Source organism: Hyla sarda, chromosome 3, assembly GCF_029499605.1.
Source record: "Hyla sarda isolate aHylSar1 chromosome 3, aHylSar1.hap1, whole genome shotgun sequence".
Taxonomy (NCBI): domain Eukaryota; kingdom Metazoa; phylum Chordata; class Amphibia; order Anura; family Hylidae; genus Hyla; species Hyla sarda.
Window position 1 is genome coordinate 33,643,538 of NC_079191.1, and position 19,315 is coordinate 33,662,852.

Sequence of the window (19,315 nt, forward strand, 5' to 3'; positions counted from 1 at the left end):
GAGGAGGAAACGGCTGTATGAGGAGGAAACGGCTGTATGAGGGGGGAAACAGTTATATGAGGGGGGAAATGGCTATATGAGGAGGAAACGGCTATATGAGGAAGAAACGGCTATATGAGGATATGAGGGGGAAACGGCTATATGAGGGGGAAACCACCATATGAGGGGAAAACCGCTATATGAGGGGGAAACGGCTATATGAGGAAGAAACGGCTATATGAGGATATGAGGGGTAAACGGCTATATGAGGGGGAAACCACCATATGAGGGGAAAACCGCTATATGAGGGGGAAACGGCTATATGTGGGGAAACCAGCTACATGAAGGGAAAACGGCTATAAGAGGAGGAAACGACTGTATGAGGGGGAAACGGCTATATGAGGAGGAAACGGCCATATGAGGGGGAAACGGCCATATGAGGGGGAAAGGTCTATATGAGGGGGAAGCGGCTATATGAGGGGGGGGAAACAGCTATATGAGGGGGGGAAACGGCTATGTGAGGGAGAAACGGCCATATGAGGGGGAAACGGCCATATGAGGGGGAAACGGCTATATGAGGGGGAAATGGCTATATGAGGGAGAAACGGCCATATGAGCGGGAAACCACCATAGGAGGAGGAAACGGCTATATGAGGGGGAAACGGCTATATGAGGGGAAACGGCTATATGAGGGGAAACCACTATATGAGGGGGAAACCGCTAGATGAGGGGGAACAGCTGTATGAGGGGGAAACGGCTATATGAGGGGGAAACGGCTATATGTGGGGGAAACGGCTATATGTGGCAGAATAGCATATTGTTATTCCCCCTCATATAGTCATTCTGCCCTCATATAGCCACCCCCTAACACAATGTGGTGTGAGGGTACGTTCAGCCGAGCGGATTTTCTGCATATTTCACTGCGGATCCACCGCTGAAGGACCTCTATATGCTGCCGTTACATGTCTGCTCGGAGCGGCAATGTGCGATTCGCCACGTGCATGCGCAGTATACTCGCACATCGCAGCAGCTCTCGGTCTAGCTCATTGAGCAGAGGGGAGCGGCCGTGATGTGTGCGAGTGCACTGTGCATGCGCGGCGACTCGCACATCATTTCAGTATGTCTGCGCGTAGTGGCGTATTGCCGCTCCAAGCAGGCACACGTAAAGGCACCACCCAGAGTTCCTTCAGCGGCGGATCTGAAGCGCAAAATACACTGTAAATCCGCTTGTCTGAACGTACCCTTAGTCCTGATAAGTATTTACTTTTTAGCCATGAAGGATACTAGGCCTGGCCTGAAAACCAAACAGGCCCAAGTGCAACAATGAAGCCTTTGTGGCTCTCCAGTGATTCTATAACTGCTCATTTCTTTCTCTGGTAAGATAGGATGTGTGGTGTCCACTGGGATGTATATGCTTTCCTCCACAGAGGCCGGTATGCTTCAGGCGTTCCTGGGGTGTAGGCCTAAATTTGTGAAAGCAATAGGGATTGGGCACTCCTCTTACCGCCATCACTCTAAGGCCCCTTTAACACTACCGGTATGTTCCTGTATTCTGACACCCGTAATTCAGCAATAAAGGGTCATGAAAAAAATAGATTAAATAACCGAATAATGTTAATGATAATGATAACTGATGACCAATTTTGATGGACATTCTGTCAAAATCACGGACATGTGCCATTCGCCATGCTCCGTTATTTTAGGTCCTTTATTTTATTTCCATGTGACTTCCTGGTTGTGATGATGTACTGAGCATGCTCAGTAGCAATAACGGAACATAAAAATAATGGACAATAACGGATGTTGTTTGTGAACATCAGTCACCCATAGACTACACTGTTAAAATTTTACCATCCGTTATTCCGTTATTTTTGACCGGAAAAAAATTAGTTCATGCTCCGTTATCTGCACCATCAAAAATAACAGACATTAGTCACAATGAATGCTAAAGGATGGTCAAAAAATCCCATTGACATGAATGGGACTTTCTGACGCGAGTTTTTGCAGGAACATAATGGTAGTGTGAAAGGGGCCTTTGCTAAACTAAACTAGACTTCTTGCCTCTAATGAAAGTAAGTAAGGCTAAAACTGGGCAGGTTCCTCCCACCTTCCAGAACATCCCCCATCTATATAAACAAGAAAGTGTATATAAACAAACAAGCTCTGTGATGCAGGGCACTCAGAGGCAAACAGCCGTTTTCGCACACAGCCATGTGCTTCTTCTGGCCTCCGAGGCCGGAAGAAGCACACGGCTCTGTGCGAAAACGGCTGAAGAGTATACTACAGGAATGGTGAGTGCAAGCTTATCTTCTACATTTCTATGATTCAGAATCCTTCCACTTTAGAGTTTCACACCCCATTAGTAGTGATGTAATTGAAGATACCGGCCGCTGCCCTGCTTTCTGCCGATCCTGCTAACTACCTGACACGTGTGTAGCTGGGATCATAGTGCTCTCTGGTTTTCTTCTCTCAACAAGTGCTAATACTAGATTCACATTGCTGTTGTGTTCCGTCCCATTCTGGGTATGGTTGACTTTTTTTGTTGGTGCCGAACAGCCCCAAAACAAGTCTGAGCACAACTGACTCCACCGGGTCCCGACAGATCCCATTAACTTGAATAGGGTCCAACGGGGATCTGGTAATTTATCAGCATTTAATGGGGAAAAAGAAAATGCACTTTTTTTTTTAAGCGCTAAACTCCCGTCCTGGCATCAGGCTTGCCAGCAGAGCTGCATATAACAGAACCCAACAGCAATGTGAACCTAGCCTAAGAAGTTAATTTAAAGGGGTGCTCCAGTGGAAAACTTTTTTTTTTTTTTTTTAATTGAACTGGTGCAAAAAAGTTAAACAGATTTGTAAATTACTTCTATTAAACAGAAAGTTACTTCTATTAAAGTTACTTCTATTAAACAGAAAGTTAAACAGATTTGTAAATTACTTCTATTAAAAAATCTTAATCCTTCCCGTACTTATTAGCTGCTGAATACTACAGAGGAAATTATTTTCTTTTTGGAACACAGTGCTCTCTGCTGACATCACGAGCACAGTGCTCTCTGCTGACATCTCTGTCCTTTTTAGGAACTGTTCAGAGTAGGAGAAAATCCCCATAGCAAACATACGCTGCTCTGGACAGTTCTTAAATGGAGAGAGATGTCAGCAGAGAGCACTGCGCTCATGACTCAGCAGAGAGCACTTTGTTCTAAAAAGAAACGTATTTCCTTTGTAGTATTCAGCAGCTAATAAGTACTCGAAGGATTAAGATTTTTTTTTTTTTAAAGAAGTAATTTACAAATTTGTTTAACTTTCTGGCAGCAGTTGATTTTAAAAAGGAGTACCCCTTTAAAATAATTTATGTGGTGTGGAAGCAAAAAAAAAGTAGCAGCATTTTCTGCGCAAATTGAAGTTTGCACAAAAAAATTGCAACAAACGTATGCACAAAAAGCCGTATAACCCTTGCGGTAGTTATCCGGTCCGGTTTACATTTCATAGTCCTTTGTATATACCAATGCTTGTGACTGCAGGATATGAAGTAGTTGGTCGTCAGCAGTGACCTTTACCTATTGTCACCGTTATGACCTGTACTTACATTGTTAAGAAATGTCACATGACCCAGGGCCCACTGCACAAACAATAGGAACAAATGTGCTGGGGCCTGAGCCAAGACAGGTGAGATCCCAGGCTGCCGGATGAATGCTGAGAGCTTCTTGCCTCCTCTGTATCTCATTGACGTGGATATAAAAAGAACATTTATCCTAAAATAAAATGTATTGATTTACTGTATTCAGTTCAGGGCCCTTATTGTACAGTGAAGCCTCTTCTTTGAGAAGTCATTTTCTTTGAGAAGTCTAACTTTATAGTGAAACTCTAGGTGTCACTATTTTTAGTCTCCATCTCCTATAGCCCATAGGCTTCTATGGGATTCCGCAAGAGGAAATTCAGAAGTGTGAATGGGAGTGCGGAATCCTATAGAAGTCTATGGGCTTTAACTTGAGGCGGAATTCCGCAAGCGGAAATCCTGCCGTGTGAATTAGGGATCGACCAATATTGATTTTTTAGAGCCGAGAACCTGTGAACTTTCAGGGCAATATCCGATAACTTATACCGATATTCCATACATTTTACAGGGGTACTCTGGCGCTAAGACATCTTATCCCCTATTCAAAGGATAGGGGATAAGATGCCTGATCGCTGGGGACCCCCGTGATCTTCCATGCCGCACCCAGTTAGAATCAGTCCCCAGAGCGTGTTCGCTCGGGGTCCGATTGCTGGCAATCACGGAGTCTGAGCATAGTGACGTCACGCTCCGCCCCCTCAATGCAAGCCTATGGGAGGGGGCGTGACAGCTGCCACACCCCTCCAATAGACTTGCATTGAGGGGGCGGAGCATGACGTCACACGGGGGCAGAGCCGTGACGTCACTATGCTCCGTCCTCGTGGTCGAGATGGACTCAGCCTGAGGACCTCCAGCGGTTCCGGAAGCCGCTAAAGGTGGGTGTTGCATGGTAGATCCCGGGGGTCCCCAGTGGCGGGATCTGACATCTTCCCTATCCTTTGGATAGGGGATAAGATGTCTAGGGGCAGAGTACCCCTTTAATTTCCCCCCCCCCCCCCCAAATATCAGTAAAATGAGGGTGCGTGTGTGCGGGTATACCCTGAAACTATTTCTGTCCCCGCAGAAGCCGCTGCAGTTCAATGATTTAATGCGGGTGCTTTAAATCAATGAACTGCAGCGACTTTTGCGAGGCCAGAGACCACCGCCGCCCGCTTCTCTCCCCCTGCCTGTCCTGGGGTCCTGAGTCCAACCACCGTCGCTGTCCACCGTGTGTGTCCAACCACCACCGCCGCTGTCCTGAGTCCAACCCCGCCGCTTTGCACAATGGAGATTGAGAAGCTGTTGAGTGAGTTCAGCCTCAGCCACCCCTCCGCAGCCCTGCCCCTGCTGCCCTCACCGGAGCATGCTGTACCCGGAGGAGTGTTGTCCCCGGTCACCAGCCTGGCATTCACCATTGACAGACTCACCGGGGGATATAATTACCTGTTCCCGGGGTCCACGCTACTTCTGGCTCCTGCGGCATCCTGCGTTGTTGCTGTGCGCTACACAGCGCAATGACTAGAGACGTCCTCAACACAACGTCACCATCAGTGGCCCAGCGCACAGTGACAGCTCAGGACACCACCGGAGCCAGAAGTAGTGCGGACCCCGGAAACAGGTAATTATAAAACCAAAGGATTGGGGAAGGCAATGGGGCAGCGGTGGTGGTTGGACTCCGGACAGGCAGGGGGAGAGAAGCAGGCGGTGGTCTCTGGCCCCACAAAAGCTGCTGCAGTTCATGGATTTAAAGCGCCCGCATTAAACGGCATGGTAATTGCCGATACCTTCGAAAATCGTGAATATCAGCCGATACCTAGCGTGAATAGACCCTTAGGGCGGAGTTCAGCCGGACTGCATTGCCATCTATGAGATGAAACATGTCGGCACCGTCCTACCGTCATTGATTTTGACAGAGCCTTCTGAAGACAGACAACTAAATTTCCACAGTGTGAATGAGCCCTAAAGGGTAACTGTCAGGTGAAATTCACGATCCATACTGTGGACACTGTTAGGTAGCACATGGTACTTTTCATATATCTGTCGGAGCTTCCAGAATGAAGAAAAATGCTTTCATTCTCTGGTACAAAGTGGTGTTCCTGAAGTGTTGGGGGCTGAAACATCTCCTTGCACCCCCCCCCCCCCCCTCATATCTATGCTAGATTTTGTATGAATATGTCCTTCTTTGAATTAAAAATAAATAAAAACAAAGGTTGTCTCCTTTTTGTAGAAATTGTTGAATGAGAAAAAAAAAAAACAGACCACTAGGAGTCCCCATACCATCCAGAACATAATCCTGTCTGGCTGCAGCATCATCTTTGTCCCAGCTGATGCAAAGACAAGGACAAAGTCCAGTAAGTAAGGATGGTACCAGGATACTTCTGTGCTCACTTCTGTCCTATCAGGCTGCAGCAGGGTGTTACAGAGCAGCCTGCAGTGATTGAATGAAGAGACACAGCACAGCAGACTCAGGGAGGAAGCGAATGCATAATTGCTTTCTTTCAAAAACAGCTTCACACCTATCACACCTTACAACTGGACTTCAATGGAACTGAGCTGCAATACCATACACAAACTGAGGACACAAGTGGTACTTTTTTTCTTCTAATCTTGGATATAACCCTTTGGCCCCCTTATAACAACTGCAGAAAATAGTAAAAATAAAAACAGATTAATTTACATATACACAGATGCTTCCGAGCGGCCATATTCTCTGTAATCACATACCGTCACCCCATCCTTGAACTGTGTTTGGAGGAGCAGGTAAGAATACACATCACTCTGCACATTGCCATGTGCTCCTTACCTCAGAATACTGTATTATTATTAGAGATGAGCGAACTTACAGTAAATTCGATTTGTCACGAACTTCTCGGCTCAGGAGTTGATGACTTTTCCTGCATAAATTAGTTCAGCTTTCAGGTGCTCCCGTGGACTGGAAAAGGTGGATACAGTCCTAGGAGACTCTTTTCTAGGACTGTATCCACCTTTTGCAGCCCACCGGAGCACCTGAAAGCTGAACTAATTTATACAGGATAAGTCATCAACTGCCGAGCCGAGAAGTTTGTGACGAATCGAATTTACTTTAAGTTCGCTCATCTCTAATTATTATTATTCAGGAATCCCGGTGATGGTTGGATTACATGCTCCTCCATAGACAGCCATGTTCAAACTCCCAGCAATTCCGTCAATTGCTGGGAGCTATAGTGCCTATTTAAAGGGGTACTCCACTGCCCCAGCGTTCGGAACATTTTGTTCCGAATGCTGGGTGCGTGGTCGCGACATCATGACGCCATGCCACACCCCCTCACATAGACCTACGTTGAGGTGTCATCACAAGGGGCATGCCAGTGACATCATGACGCCACACCCCCCTCACATAGACCTACGTTGAGGGGGTGAGTCATCACAAGGGGCGTGCCCGTGACATCATGACGCCATGCCACACCCCCCTCGCATAGACCTGCGTTGAGGGGGCGTGTCATCGCAAGGGGCGAGCCCATGACGTCACCACTCCCACAGCCCGCACATTCCAAACACTGGGGCAGTAGAGTACCCCTTTAACAAAAGAATCAGAGCCACACACCAGTATAACCACATTGTTGTTTATTTCATAAAGAAGTACATTGAGATACCAAAAGCAACTTACCGTATTATTAGTAACAGTCAAAAAAAATATATATATGTCTGATGACCGGAGTACTCAGAGCGGACTCTTTATATCATCTCGGGGATTTCAGCATAATAAAGTAATGTAATGCCAACCGATTCAGTGCCGCTCCATAGTTGGCACAGCACTCTTTTCTTGGTAAAGGGGGGTCCTATCCCTTTAAATTGGACTCTCCAAGACCTTTTAGTACCATTTTCTACCATTATTGTACATATAATTATTTGATACATTGTATTTTCTGTTCAGAATACAACTTAAAAGTGACTACATGAAATGTATATTTAATGAAACATAAACCACAGAAGCAAAAAAAAAAGTTCATACCGCACAGCAAAGCATCATGGGATGTGTCGGCACACTCGTCCGCCTCCCATTGAGAGGAGTCCTTTGTGGAGTCTGTTATTTCAATAATAGCATTACGTCCCGGTTAATGCGAGACCGCAGAGTTAATAAATACTTTACATTAAAAATATAGAAATGTATCTAAAGAAAACTTAGCGGCTATAAATATTATATAATATATATATATATATATATATATATATATATATATATATATATATATATATATATATATATATATATATATATTTATATTAAAAAGGGGTACTCCGCTGCTCAGCGTTTGGAACAAACCGTTCCGAACGCTGGAGACGGGAGCTTGTGATGTCATAGCCTCGCCCCTACATGACATCACACCCCGCCCCCTCAATGCAAGTCTATGGGAGGGGGCGTGACGGATGTCACGCCCCCTCCCATAGACTTGCATTGAGGGGCGGGGTTGCTGTCATGAGGGGGCGGGGCTATGATGTCACAAGCTCCCGTCTCCAGCGTTCGGAACGGCTTGTTCCTAACGCTGAGCAGTGGAGTACCCCTTTAATAAATTATTAAGACTAGTATTAAGGCGTCATGTACTACATATTCAGTAGATTCCAGCCTTGACCTTCTGTCCAGTATAAAAGTAGATGAGATATACAGAAAAATATATAGAAAAAATAATTCCAATAATCCGGCACATCCAGAATAATGGAAATGTGTTAATTACTGAATAAATGACATTATATAGCATAAATATACTTATAAATTCGATCACATAGGCATTGGCGAGATGACCACCCTGTCACTTACATGCCAAAATAATACAAATATTTACATAATTTCCAGCCAACTGGAAGCCCAACTAAGAGAATGTAGCTAAATGCAATAATAATATTGGGGGAGATTTATCAAAACCTGTGCAAAGGAAAAGTTGCCCAGTTGCCCATAGCAACCAATCAGATCGCTTCTTTCATTTTGCAGAGGCCTTGTTAAAAATGAAAGCAGCGATCTGATTGGTTGCTATGGGCAACTGGGCAACTTTTCCTCTGCACAGGTTTTGATAAATCTCCCCCAATAAAGAATTGTCACTGTGCAAGCGTGGAAAAGTCGTGTAGGGTAAATGGCGCACATTGGGGGAGGTTTAGCAAAAAACTTGTGCAGTGGGAAAGTGGCGCAGTTGCCCATAGCAACCAATCAGATCAGGTCTCTTTTCAGAGGCCTTTTTGAAAATGAAAGCAGCAATCTGAATGGTTGCTATGGGCAACTGAACAAGTTTTGATAAGTCCCCCCCCCCCCCCATCCATTATATTCACCTATGTCTGCCTGAGCCAGAACGGTCCCCACCTAAAATTCCGGATTGTAGGTGGATTCCAGTTTATGGGGAAGGCTGCATTCACACCACGTTTTTGCAATACAGTTCCCGTATCAGGTTTTTGATGAAAAAGCTGATTACTCAAAACCGGACTAAACTGTATCAAAACGTGTACAAATTTTAACCCGTATACAGTTTAAAAAATGATGTCCGGTTGCATCAGTTTTTCTTAAGAAAAAAAAAAAAAAAAAAAACGTGTACGTTTTCAACTTTTCACTCCATTTTGAATAAAGTTTCACTTGTTTGATTGAAATTCCAAGAAAAATAACTGTGCAAAGTCAAAAACCGTATGGTGAAAACCAGATGGAACCGTACGCACATACCGTTCTGTATGGTTCCCATGTAAAAAACATACAAAAAAAAAAAAAAAAACGTATACGGTTTAATACAGTTTTTCATCCGGACCAAAAACCATGGTAGGCTACAGTTTTGGGTACGGGAAAAAACTGACAAAACTGTACAGGATGCAAAACGGACACAACCTGATGCATGTTTTGGCATACAGTTTTCAATGGAGAGTCAATTCCTACGGTTAACAATACGTCTCTGTACGGTTTTTACATAGAAAACGTATACGGGAACTGTATTGCAAAAACGTGGTGTGAATGCTGCCTGATACAGTAAGAACCTTAGGTCATTCATGGGGACATTGCAGTTTGAGAAGATCTATTATGTACGATTACATAGAAGGGCATGTCCTCCAACAAACTCATGGACATAGGTCAGTGTTTCTCAAACAAGGTTTCCTGCGGCTGTTGCAAAACTACAACTCCCAGCATGCAGGGAGTTGTTGTTTTGCAACAGCTGAATGCATCCTAGTTGGGAAACACTGACACAGACGAACATAAGAAACACATTGAAGAGCAACACTGTGATGGAGGACATTGTGCGCTGTGCGAGGTCCGCACATCATAAACCACTCCTGCCTTCTCCATAAAGTGCGTCTTGAGACAACTGTAAACCTAAGAGTCTTCTACAAGGACTGAATTCATCGATTATTCTGGTCCCTCAAAAGCAAGATTACAAGCTGCTCTGGACACTATAGGTCCTTAAAAGGGTACTCCAGGGAAATATTTATATAAAGATCCAAAGTCACCACACTTCCTGGATATGTTCCCCGTCAACCATATTGCCTGATATACATGGCTCCTGTAGCCTCTACTGTCTTCTCTGGCTGCTTGATATTCTTTGTCATCAATCTCTCCCTTTGCCTACATGTCCCAGCAATGATTGCAACTCTGCTTTGCCAGACAGCTCGCTCTCTGAGAGCAGCCCCCACCCTCCTGCTCTTAGGAACGGAGAGAGCTTCAGTGTCAGATTGGCTGAGGCAACACACACCTACCAGTTCTCAGCACTATAAAAAAAAAAAAAAAAAACGCATGACTCATCATAGTCTGTGTGTCTCATAAGGGTGGGGGCTGCTTTCAGAGAGGGATTTCGACAGAGACAGTGGATGGCTGGATGATCTCATTCTCTCACTTCATGCATGTAAGTGACAACCAAAAAGGGAAACAGCTCTATATAGCTAATGAATTATATAGCTTGATTAGAGGGAAGGATGGGTTTAGTTCCCTGGAGTACCCCTTAAACTATAGATAGTAACAACTACCGCTGCAGGCTACTGGTCTGTGCAGCAGTAGTAAGCAAAAAAATCAAAAACAAAAACCCTTCTCTGACATCACTCATGCTCTGCAGCTCAAATAGCACCACATAGACCTTTCTGCTTTGCTTATTCCCCTTGTCTTTAAAAGGCTGCTCCGTATTCTATACGAGTACCGATTAATTTTTATTAATGTCATGTGACAGTAAAGGTGGCTCTAGACTTTGTGTAGCCTCTGAATAACAAGCCCTCACTGACACTCAACTAACATATGCCCCAGCAGTTAGAGAATCCATCATATGGTAGAAGGCCCTAGTAGGTAGGTAGGAACCCCCCATTTAGGTAGAAACCATCAGAAGATAGGTCAGCAGAGATTAGGTTGAAGCCCTCCCCCCACCCATCCCTATTAGGTAGAAGCCCCAAGTAGTTGGCTAGTCAGATAGGTAGGCAACGCCCTATTAGGTAGATGCCCCTCTTAAAGGGGTACTCCGCTGCTCAGTGTTTGGAACGCTGGAGCCAGGAGCTTGTGACGTCATAGCCCCTCGCCTCATGAAGTCATGCCCTGCCCCTCAATGCAAGTCTATGGGAGGGGCCGTGAGCCATCACATCACCTCCCATAGACTTGAATAGAGGGGGTGGGGCGTGACATCATGAGGGGGTGGGGCTATGATGTCACAAGCTCCCGGCGCCAGCTCCAGCATTCAGAACAGTTTGTTCCAAACGCTAAGCAACGGAGTAACCCCTTTAAGTAGTTTGCCCCAACAAGTCTTCTCCCAAAAAAATTATAAAAATCCCATGTCCCAATTCAGCAAAATTTACTGCACATTGTGTTAAATGGGAATTATGCTGCGGAAATTCAGCTAAAACATTGACTTCTTAATTAAAGTCAAAGGGGCTTTGACTTTCGGTAAAATTGTGTGTTTTGAGCACAAAGAAATTGCGCTCATCCCTTGTTCTTAGCATTACTAGCGTTCTGTGCATTTAGGGGACAGGCAGATGTACAGCAGGCAGTGCTGTCAGGAGGAGGCGCCGTTTTGGCAGCATCTACCGTAGAGCTCTAAGGATGGGTTTACATTTATCAGGTGTCCGGAGGGAAACGGATGCTAGAACTGATCCCATTCATTTCAAAGGGACAGTTCACAATCCTTGGTGTCAAAAGGTTGGACACGCAGGACGGCACCGGACAGGGGGAATGAAACAATGGATGCCAGACACCATACAACTGTAGCTGTTGCCAATATTGTTAGGACCTATAGTTGACATCTAAAGAAGTTCATTAAAGGGGTACTCCTCTGCTCAGCGTTTGGAACAAACTGTTCCGAACGCTGGAGCTGGTGACGTCATAGCCCTGCCCCCTCATGACGTCACGTCCTGCCCCCTCAATGCAAGTCTATGGGAGGGGGCGTGACGGCTGTCACGCCCCCTCCCATAGACTTGCATTGAGGGGGCGGGGCTATGACATCACGAGCTCCCGGCGCCGGCTCCAGCGTTCGGAACAGTTTGTTCCCACATACGCAAGTTAAAGGGGTACTCCCCTGCTCAGCATTTGGAACAGAGTATAATAAGATGCCATGACAGAGTTTCATCACTAGGGGGTGCTATAACAAGATACTGAATAAACCCCCAAACCAGAGTCCAAATTACAATATACTGCTCGTACCAGGCTACGGTTTTCGAGAGCCAACAATAACAGACATGCTCTTTTTAGTAGCATTTTTAAGACGGGTATTTGTGCTTCTGACTGAAGAACGCCATTGCCAATAGGACTCTGCATAAACTTAGGTGACTGTGCAGTAAACGCACTCAGAGTACCCAGTTTAACACCATAAGTGTTCCTTTTTGAAGTGCACGTCTTATCCATAAAGGGCCACCAATTCTACTTTGTAATGACGTCAGTCATTTTACCAAAAAATCTACGGCGAAACGGAAAGAAAAATTCTTTGTGCAACATAATAGAAGAAAAAACGCCATTTTGTAACTTTTGGGGGCTTCTGTTTCTACACAGTAAATTTTTTGGTAAGAATTACACCTCTTTATTCTGTAGGTCCATACGGTTAAAATGATACCTTACTTATATCGGTTTGATTTTGTCGTAAAAAATCATAACTACATGCAGGAAAATGAATACGTTTAAAATTGTCATCTTCTGACCCCTAACACTTATTTTTCCGCTATGGGGTGGTATGAGGGCTCATTTTTTGTGCCGTGATCTGAAGTTTTCAGTGGTACCATTTGTATTGATTGGACTTTATGATAGCTTTTTCTAAATTTTTCCATGATATAAAAAGTGACCAAAAATACACTATTTTGGACTTTTTGCGCATACGCCATTGACCGTGCGGTTTAATTAAGGATATATTTTTATACTTCGGTCATTTCCACACGCGGCGATACCACATGTTTATTTACACGTTTTTTTTTTTTTTAAATGGCAAAAGGGGGGAGATTCTTACTTTTCTTAGGGAAGGGGTTAAAATTATCTTTATTAACTTTTTTTCACACTTTTATTTGAAATGTTATAGCTCCCCCCTAGTGGCTATTAAACTGCATACACTGATCTTCTACACAGATCACTGCCATGCATTAACATGGCAATGATCAGTGTTATCGGCGGTTGATTGCTCAAGCCTGGATTTCAGGCTTGGCGCAATCAATCGCCGCTCGGACCCTCCGCTCGCATTCTAGCTGATCGGGACATCACGATTTCACCTCCATGGTCCCTGTCAGCCTGACCGAGCTGTCGGGAGTGTATTTTTTGGTACTTTAGATGAGTCTAAAGGGTTAATAGCGCACAACACAACAATCGGTGCCGCACGCTATTAGCCCAGGGTCCCAGCTTTCATTAGCCGCCCGGACCGACCCAGTGTGACCCCCCCCCCCCGTCATAGACCGTTAATAATAGAGGTTAATAACATCATATTCACACGCTGTATTTTGAGGCTTATTTTTTAGTTTTAAACTTTCAGAATCATTTTTTTGCCATCTGGACTAGCTTTGTTTTGGTGTTTTTATAGGCATCCCTTTTCTTTAAGCATTTTCTTCCCCAGATGATTTTAGGCTACAACAAATGCTAACATAAATTGCAAACCAGCTATGACGAGGCTGTTAATGGCCTAAAACACGTGCAAGAAAAAAGAAAAATTGTTAAAACTGTAAAAAGGTGGTTCTGTTTTTCTAATTTTGAGCACATACAAAAATCCAGACAATGAGAGAGATAAACATACACACACACATATATATATCCAAACAGACCTTGTGACGCACGTATACATTCCGTAGTGATTGATCGCCAAGATATAACAACTTACGCGCAGGACGTTCTCATTGATGGTTGTATAGTTGGTGGAGAAGAACCTGCACTATACATTATAGGTAACGAAGTTTGGGAGCTTTCAAATACTTGACTGGCACCAAGTCATGTACCATCTTTACTGTACATTAACAACTAGTCAACAATGTCATGGTACTGGTGCCCCTCTTAGCAATAAGATCCACCATCAAGAACCATTGAAGTAGATGCCCCAGTGCCCATCTTTTCTGTCAAGTGATCCAGAATTCCTCCAGACGTTGCACTTACGTTCTTGCAATTAAATGTTCTAGCCTTCTCCTGGCTTTGATCTCCTCTCGTGGTACGACATCTACTGCTGAGGTTTGAGGTTTCGGGGTGGAGGTGAAGCAAGGCTGCTCTTTTTGGATGAGTCTTCCCTTCATGGAGGGAGGGAGAGCCCCAGTAGATAATAAATGGTAACCTCTTGTCCCTGAAGGCTCTGTTATTCCGGAGTCATCGTTAGTAAGCTCAGAATCTTCACATAGACTTCCCACATCTTCGTCAACGCTCCTGCAGAAGTTACTATTGGTAGCCAGTCCATGAATAGGGCTGACCCACACCACTGGGAGATCCTGGTTTTCGACTGGGTCCAGTTCTTTTATGGGGCTGTCAATTGTGGGTTTCTTGGGGACCTCTACAATGCATACTGTCCCATTGCCAGATGGTATCACGCCATCCGTGTGGGCACTAAAGTACAGCGTGCCACTCCCAATCATCCGGTTGCTTGGAGAGCAAGAAGCGGCCACCTCCGATATCTTCCCAGGGGCCACATCAACCATACAGTCCTTTTCTTCTTGAAGGCTCTCGTAATTGGAGAACTCTTGTGTACCATACATGCGTCCTTGTCCAGTATCCACTGGTGTCCTGCCCAGTGACCATGATTCAGACATTAAGAAGCCCCCTTTCCCATGGCCTTCGGATAGACTATTATTCAGGACTATAGGGTGCTGGGCATCTCCTCCATCTTGAAGGCAGAAGAGGTCTCCAATTCCACCGTCACCAAAGGCAGCATTGATTTTCGAAAGGTTTCCGGTTTTCATGGCTAACTTCAGAAGCAACAGGCGATGGTGTTTTTCGGCAACCTCCCTCCAAGGAAGATCTTCCTGGTTGACCGTATCCTGGTCTGCAGTCTTTGGATTACAGTTTTCTCCTTGAAACGCGTCGTTTGACACCTCTTTCCGAGATCTATTCCACCACTTGAAGGAGTAAGCAGACTCTTCTTCCCTAACATGACCGCCAGATCCAGTTTTTTTGAAGCTCTGAGAGATTTCTGTCGATTTGGGGTGCAGGAGGGTGTAATATATAATCAAGGCGGCACAGCCTACGGAACACAATAGAAAGCACATTACCACAAAATGCAACATACACAAAATAAATAAATAAATAAAAAACTTCTGTTAGACCAGTGTCTCCCAACCAGGGTGCCTCCAGCTGTTGCAAAACTACAACTCCCAGCATGGCCAAAGGCTGTCCGGCCATGCTGGGAGTTGTAGTTTTAAAACAGCTGGAGGCACACTGGTTGGGAAACACTGTGTTAGACGTGATGCGAGAAGGCTTTTAGTCTGTATGTACCCCCAATCGAACTTCCAACATCCACTGTTCCTCTCCTGCCCACTCTTACCACCACAACCAAGCCACCTTGCTACCCTTTAAAAGCAGTGGTCTTCAACCTGCGGACCTCCAGATGTTGCAAAACTACAACTCCCAGCATGCTGGGAGTTGTAGTTTTGCAACATCTGGGAGGTCTGCAGGTTGGAGACCACTGCTTTAAAAGGGGTACTCCGGTACTGCATAAAGCAGAACCCAACAGCAATGTGAACCTAAAGTTGATATAAAAGGGGTACTCAGGTGGAAAACTTTTTATTTATTTATTTATTTATTTTTTATATCAACTGGTGCCAGAAAGTTAAACAGATTTGTAGATTACCTCTATTAAAAAAAATCTTAATCCTTCCAGTACCTATTAGCTGCTGAATACTACAGAGGAAATTATTTTCTTTTTGGAACACAGTGCTCTCTGCTGACATCTCTGTCCATTTTAAGAACTGTCCAGAGTAGGAGAAAATCCCCATAGCAAACATATGCTGCTCTGGACAGTTCCTAAAATGGACAGAGATGTCAGCAGAGAGCTCTGTGTTCCAAAAAGAAAATAATTTCCTCTGTAGCATTCAGCAGCTAATAAGTACTGGAAGGATTAAGATTTTTTAATAGACGTAATTTACAAATCTGTTTAACTTTCTGGCACCGGTTGATTAAAAATAAAAAAGTTTTCCACTGGAGTACCCCTTTAAAGCAGTGCTCTTCAACTTGCGGACCTCTACATGCTGGGAGTTGTAGTTTTGCAACATCTGGAGGTCCGCAAGTTGAAGAGCACTGCTTTAAACCTTTAGGGTATAGACACACATAGAAGTCATGGTACAACGTATGGTATGGCATGGTACAAGCACAATACAGAGGAATAACAGACATCCAGGATCCCTGCAAAAAGACGCAGTTTTAAAATGGTGTCTGAAAAGTCTTACAGGCTATAGGTGTCCAGATACTTCGAGTAACTGTCATGAGCTTGATAAAGTTTTATAATCCTCCCAGTTCACTGCCCCCATCATGATAAATAACCCCCTGCCTTTATTTTTATAATTTTTTTTTGCTACCTTGATATTGCTCTGTATTTTCTGCTCAGTCTCAGTGAGCTCCACAGACTAGGAAGGGGCGTTCCCCAGCAGGCATGACATCATCTGAAGCCATACAGGGGAGAACTTCCTCCCTCACTCTGCTACACACAGCGCAGAGCAGTTCAGCGTAACATTGGCTATGATTGACTGAGGCCCCACACACACCCCTCAGCTCTCTGAACTCTGAACTACACTGTGCTGAGGTCCTTCCTGCATTTTCTGACTTGTCTCTGCCAGGCTGCTGCAGAAGATCTACAAGCAGGCCCGCAGGCAGGACCAGAAGGACACCCTGGTGGACAAACGTTTAGGGGTTAATTAAACACAAAGTTACATAGTTTTATAAAGTACATTACAAAGTGATTTAAATAGGCTAATATATTATAAATGTTTATTACAAATGACAGATAATTTAAAGAGAACAAGACATCGCCGTCATACTTTCTGTACCTCATGTTTTCAGGGTTGTCTCTGTCAGCTTCTCCCACCTATCTGGGCTAGATTGACCAATCTCACCCTATGCCTAAACAGAGAGAGATCTAACAATCAAGGCAGGTGGGGCGGGCAGAAGCTGTGGGGGGGACCGCCCTTACAACTCATGGTTCAAAACTCAATATAATACCCTAAAAGGGTTTAGCAGCCCATACATGACTAAAAGTCATGTCACGCACCTCCCATAGACTTGCATTTAGGGGGTGGGGCGTGACGTCATGAGGGGGGCTATGACATCACGAGCTCCCGGCGCCAGCTCCTGCGTTTGTAATTTTTAGCGGCTTCCGTTTCCATGCAGTGCGTTTTGGTAAAAGTTACACCTCATCTTTATACTATAGGTCCATACGGTTGAAATTATACCCCACTTATATACCGTATTCATCGGCGTATAACACGCACTTTTTAGGCTAAAATTTTTAGCCTAAAGTCTATGTGCGTGTTATACGCCGATACCGCCCCAGGAAAGGCAGGGGGAGAGAGGCCGTTGCTGCCCGCTTCTCTCCCCCTGCCTTTCCTGGGGTCTAGAGCCCTGCTGCCGGCCCTTCTCACCCCCTGGCTATCGGCGCAGCTGCCCGTTCTGTCCCCCTGACTATCGGTACCGGCGCCGATAGCCAGGGGGAGAGAAGGGGCAGCGGCACCCATTGCCGGCGCCGCTGCCTCCCCCCATCCCCGGTGGCATAATTACCTGAGTCGGGTCCGCGCTGCTGCAGGCCTCCGTCGTGCGTCCCCGGCGTCGTTGCTATGCGCTGAACGGCGCCGTGCATAGCAACGACGCAGGGGACGCACGCCGGAGGCCTGCAGCAGCGAGGACCCGACTCAGGTAATTATGCCACCGGGGATGGGGGGAGGCAACGGGGCAGCGGCGCCGGCAATGGGTGCCGTTGCCCCTTCTCTCCCCCTGGCTGTCGGCGCCGCTTCTCTCCCCCTGGCTATCGGCGCCGGCACCGATAGTCAGGGGGACAGAACGGGCAGCGGCGCCGATAGCCAGGGGGTGAGAAGGGCCGACAGCAGCGCTCTAGACCCCAGGAAAGGCAGGGGGAGAGAAGCGGGCAGCGACGGCCTCTCTCCCCCTGCCTTTCCTGGGGGTGTATCGGGGTATACACGCGCACACACGCACCCTCATTTTACCATGGATATTTGGGTAAAAACCTTTTTTTACCCAAATATCCTTGGTAAAATGAGGGTGCGTGTTATAGGCCGGTGTGTGGTATACCCCGATAAATACGGTAGGTTTGATTTTGTTTTACTTCTGTGAAAAATATATCACTTTAACTTTGTGCATGAAAATTGGTACATTTAAAATTATCCTCTTCCGACCCCTATACCTTTCTAAATGTTTCTGCATATGGGGCTATATGAGGGCTCATGTTTTGCTCTGTGATCTGTAGTTTTTATTGGTACCATTTCTGATTGCTTTTTACATTTTTTTTTTTTTTTTTTTTTTTAAGGGTATACAAAATTACCAAAAATATTGAATTTTGGTATTTTCTTTTTTACATATATGCCACTGACTGTGGTTTAATTAACAATTTTTTTTAACATTTATCTAACAAACTTATTAGTGAAGGGGTTAATTCACATTTATTTATTATTTTCACCATTTTATATTCCCCATAGGGGAATATTACGTGATAGCTGCCGGGACCACCCTGCTATGACACAGGCTCAGCTAGGGAACAGGTCCAGGGCGTACAGGTACACCCTCCGTCCTTAAAGGGGTACTCCGGTGGAATTATTTTTTATTATTATTATTATTATTATTATTTTTAATCAACTGGTGCCAGAAGGTTAAACAGATTTGTAAATGACTTCTATTTAAAAAAATCTTTACCCTTCCAGTACTTATCAGCTGCTGTATGCTAAAGAGGAAATTATTTTCTTTTTAAAAGTTCTTTTTTTTGTCCACAGTGCTCTCTGCTGACACCTCTGTCCGTGTCAGGAACTGTTCAGAGCAGCATATAGGTTTGCTTTGGGGATTCTCTCCTGCTCTGGACAGTTCCTGATACGGGCATCAGGTGTCAGCAGAGAGCACTGTGGTCAGACAGAAAAGAAATTCAAAAAAAGAAAATCATTTCCTCTGTAGCATACAGCTGCTAAAAAAAGTAGAGGAAGGGTAAAGATTTTTTAACCCCTTCAGGACCAAGCCCATTTTGGCCTTAAGGACCAGAGCGTTTTTTGCAAATCTGACCACTGTCACTTTAAACATTAATAACTCTGGAATGCTTTTAGTTATCATTCTGATTCCGAGAATGTTTTTTCGTGACATATTCTACTTTAACATGGTGGTAAATTTTTGTG

General features: G+C 44.9%; 1 protein-coding gene across 4 annotated transcripts in view; it reads right to left on the bottom strand.

Moving 5' to 3' along the window:
- Nucleotides 1-11,990: 11,990 nt before the first annotated feature.
- XKR5 (XK related 5) overlaps nt 11,991-19,315 on the bottom strand; it is a 34,697-nt gene continuing 27,372 nt past the window's right edge. For 3 of the 4 annotated variants that reach the window (XM_056564036.1, XM_056564033.1, XM_056564035.1), the window contains exon 7: nt 13,423-15,177. In XM_056564036.1, the coding sequence (XP_056420011.1) occupies nt 14,102-15,177 (1,076 nt within the window). In that variant the 3' untranslated portion in view covers nt 13,423-14,101. Of the gene's footprint in view, nt 15,178-19,315 lie in introns of all 4 variants that reach the window. The other variant, XM_056564034.1, reaches the window with a different exon arrangement.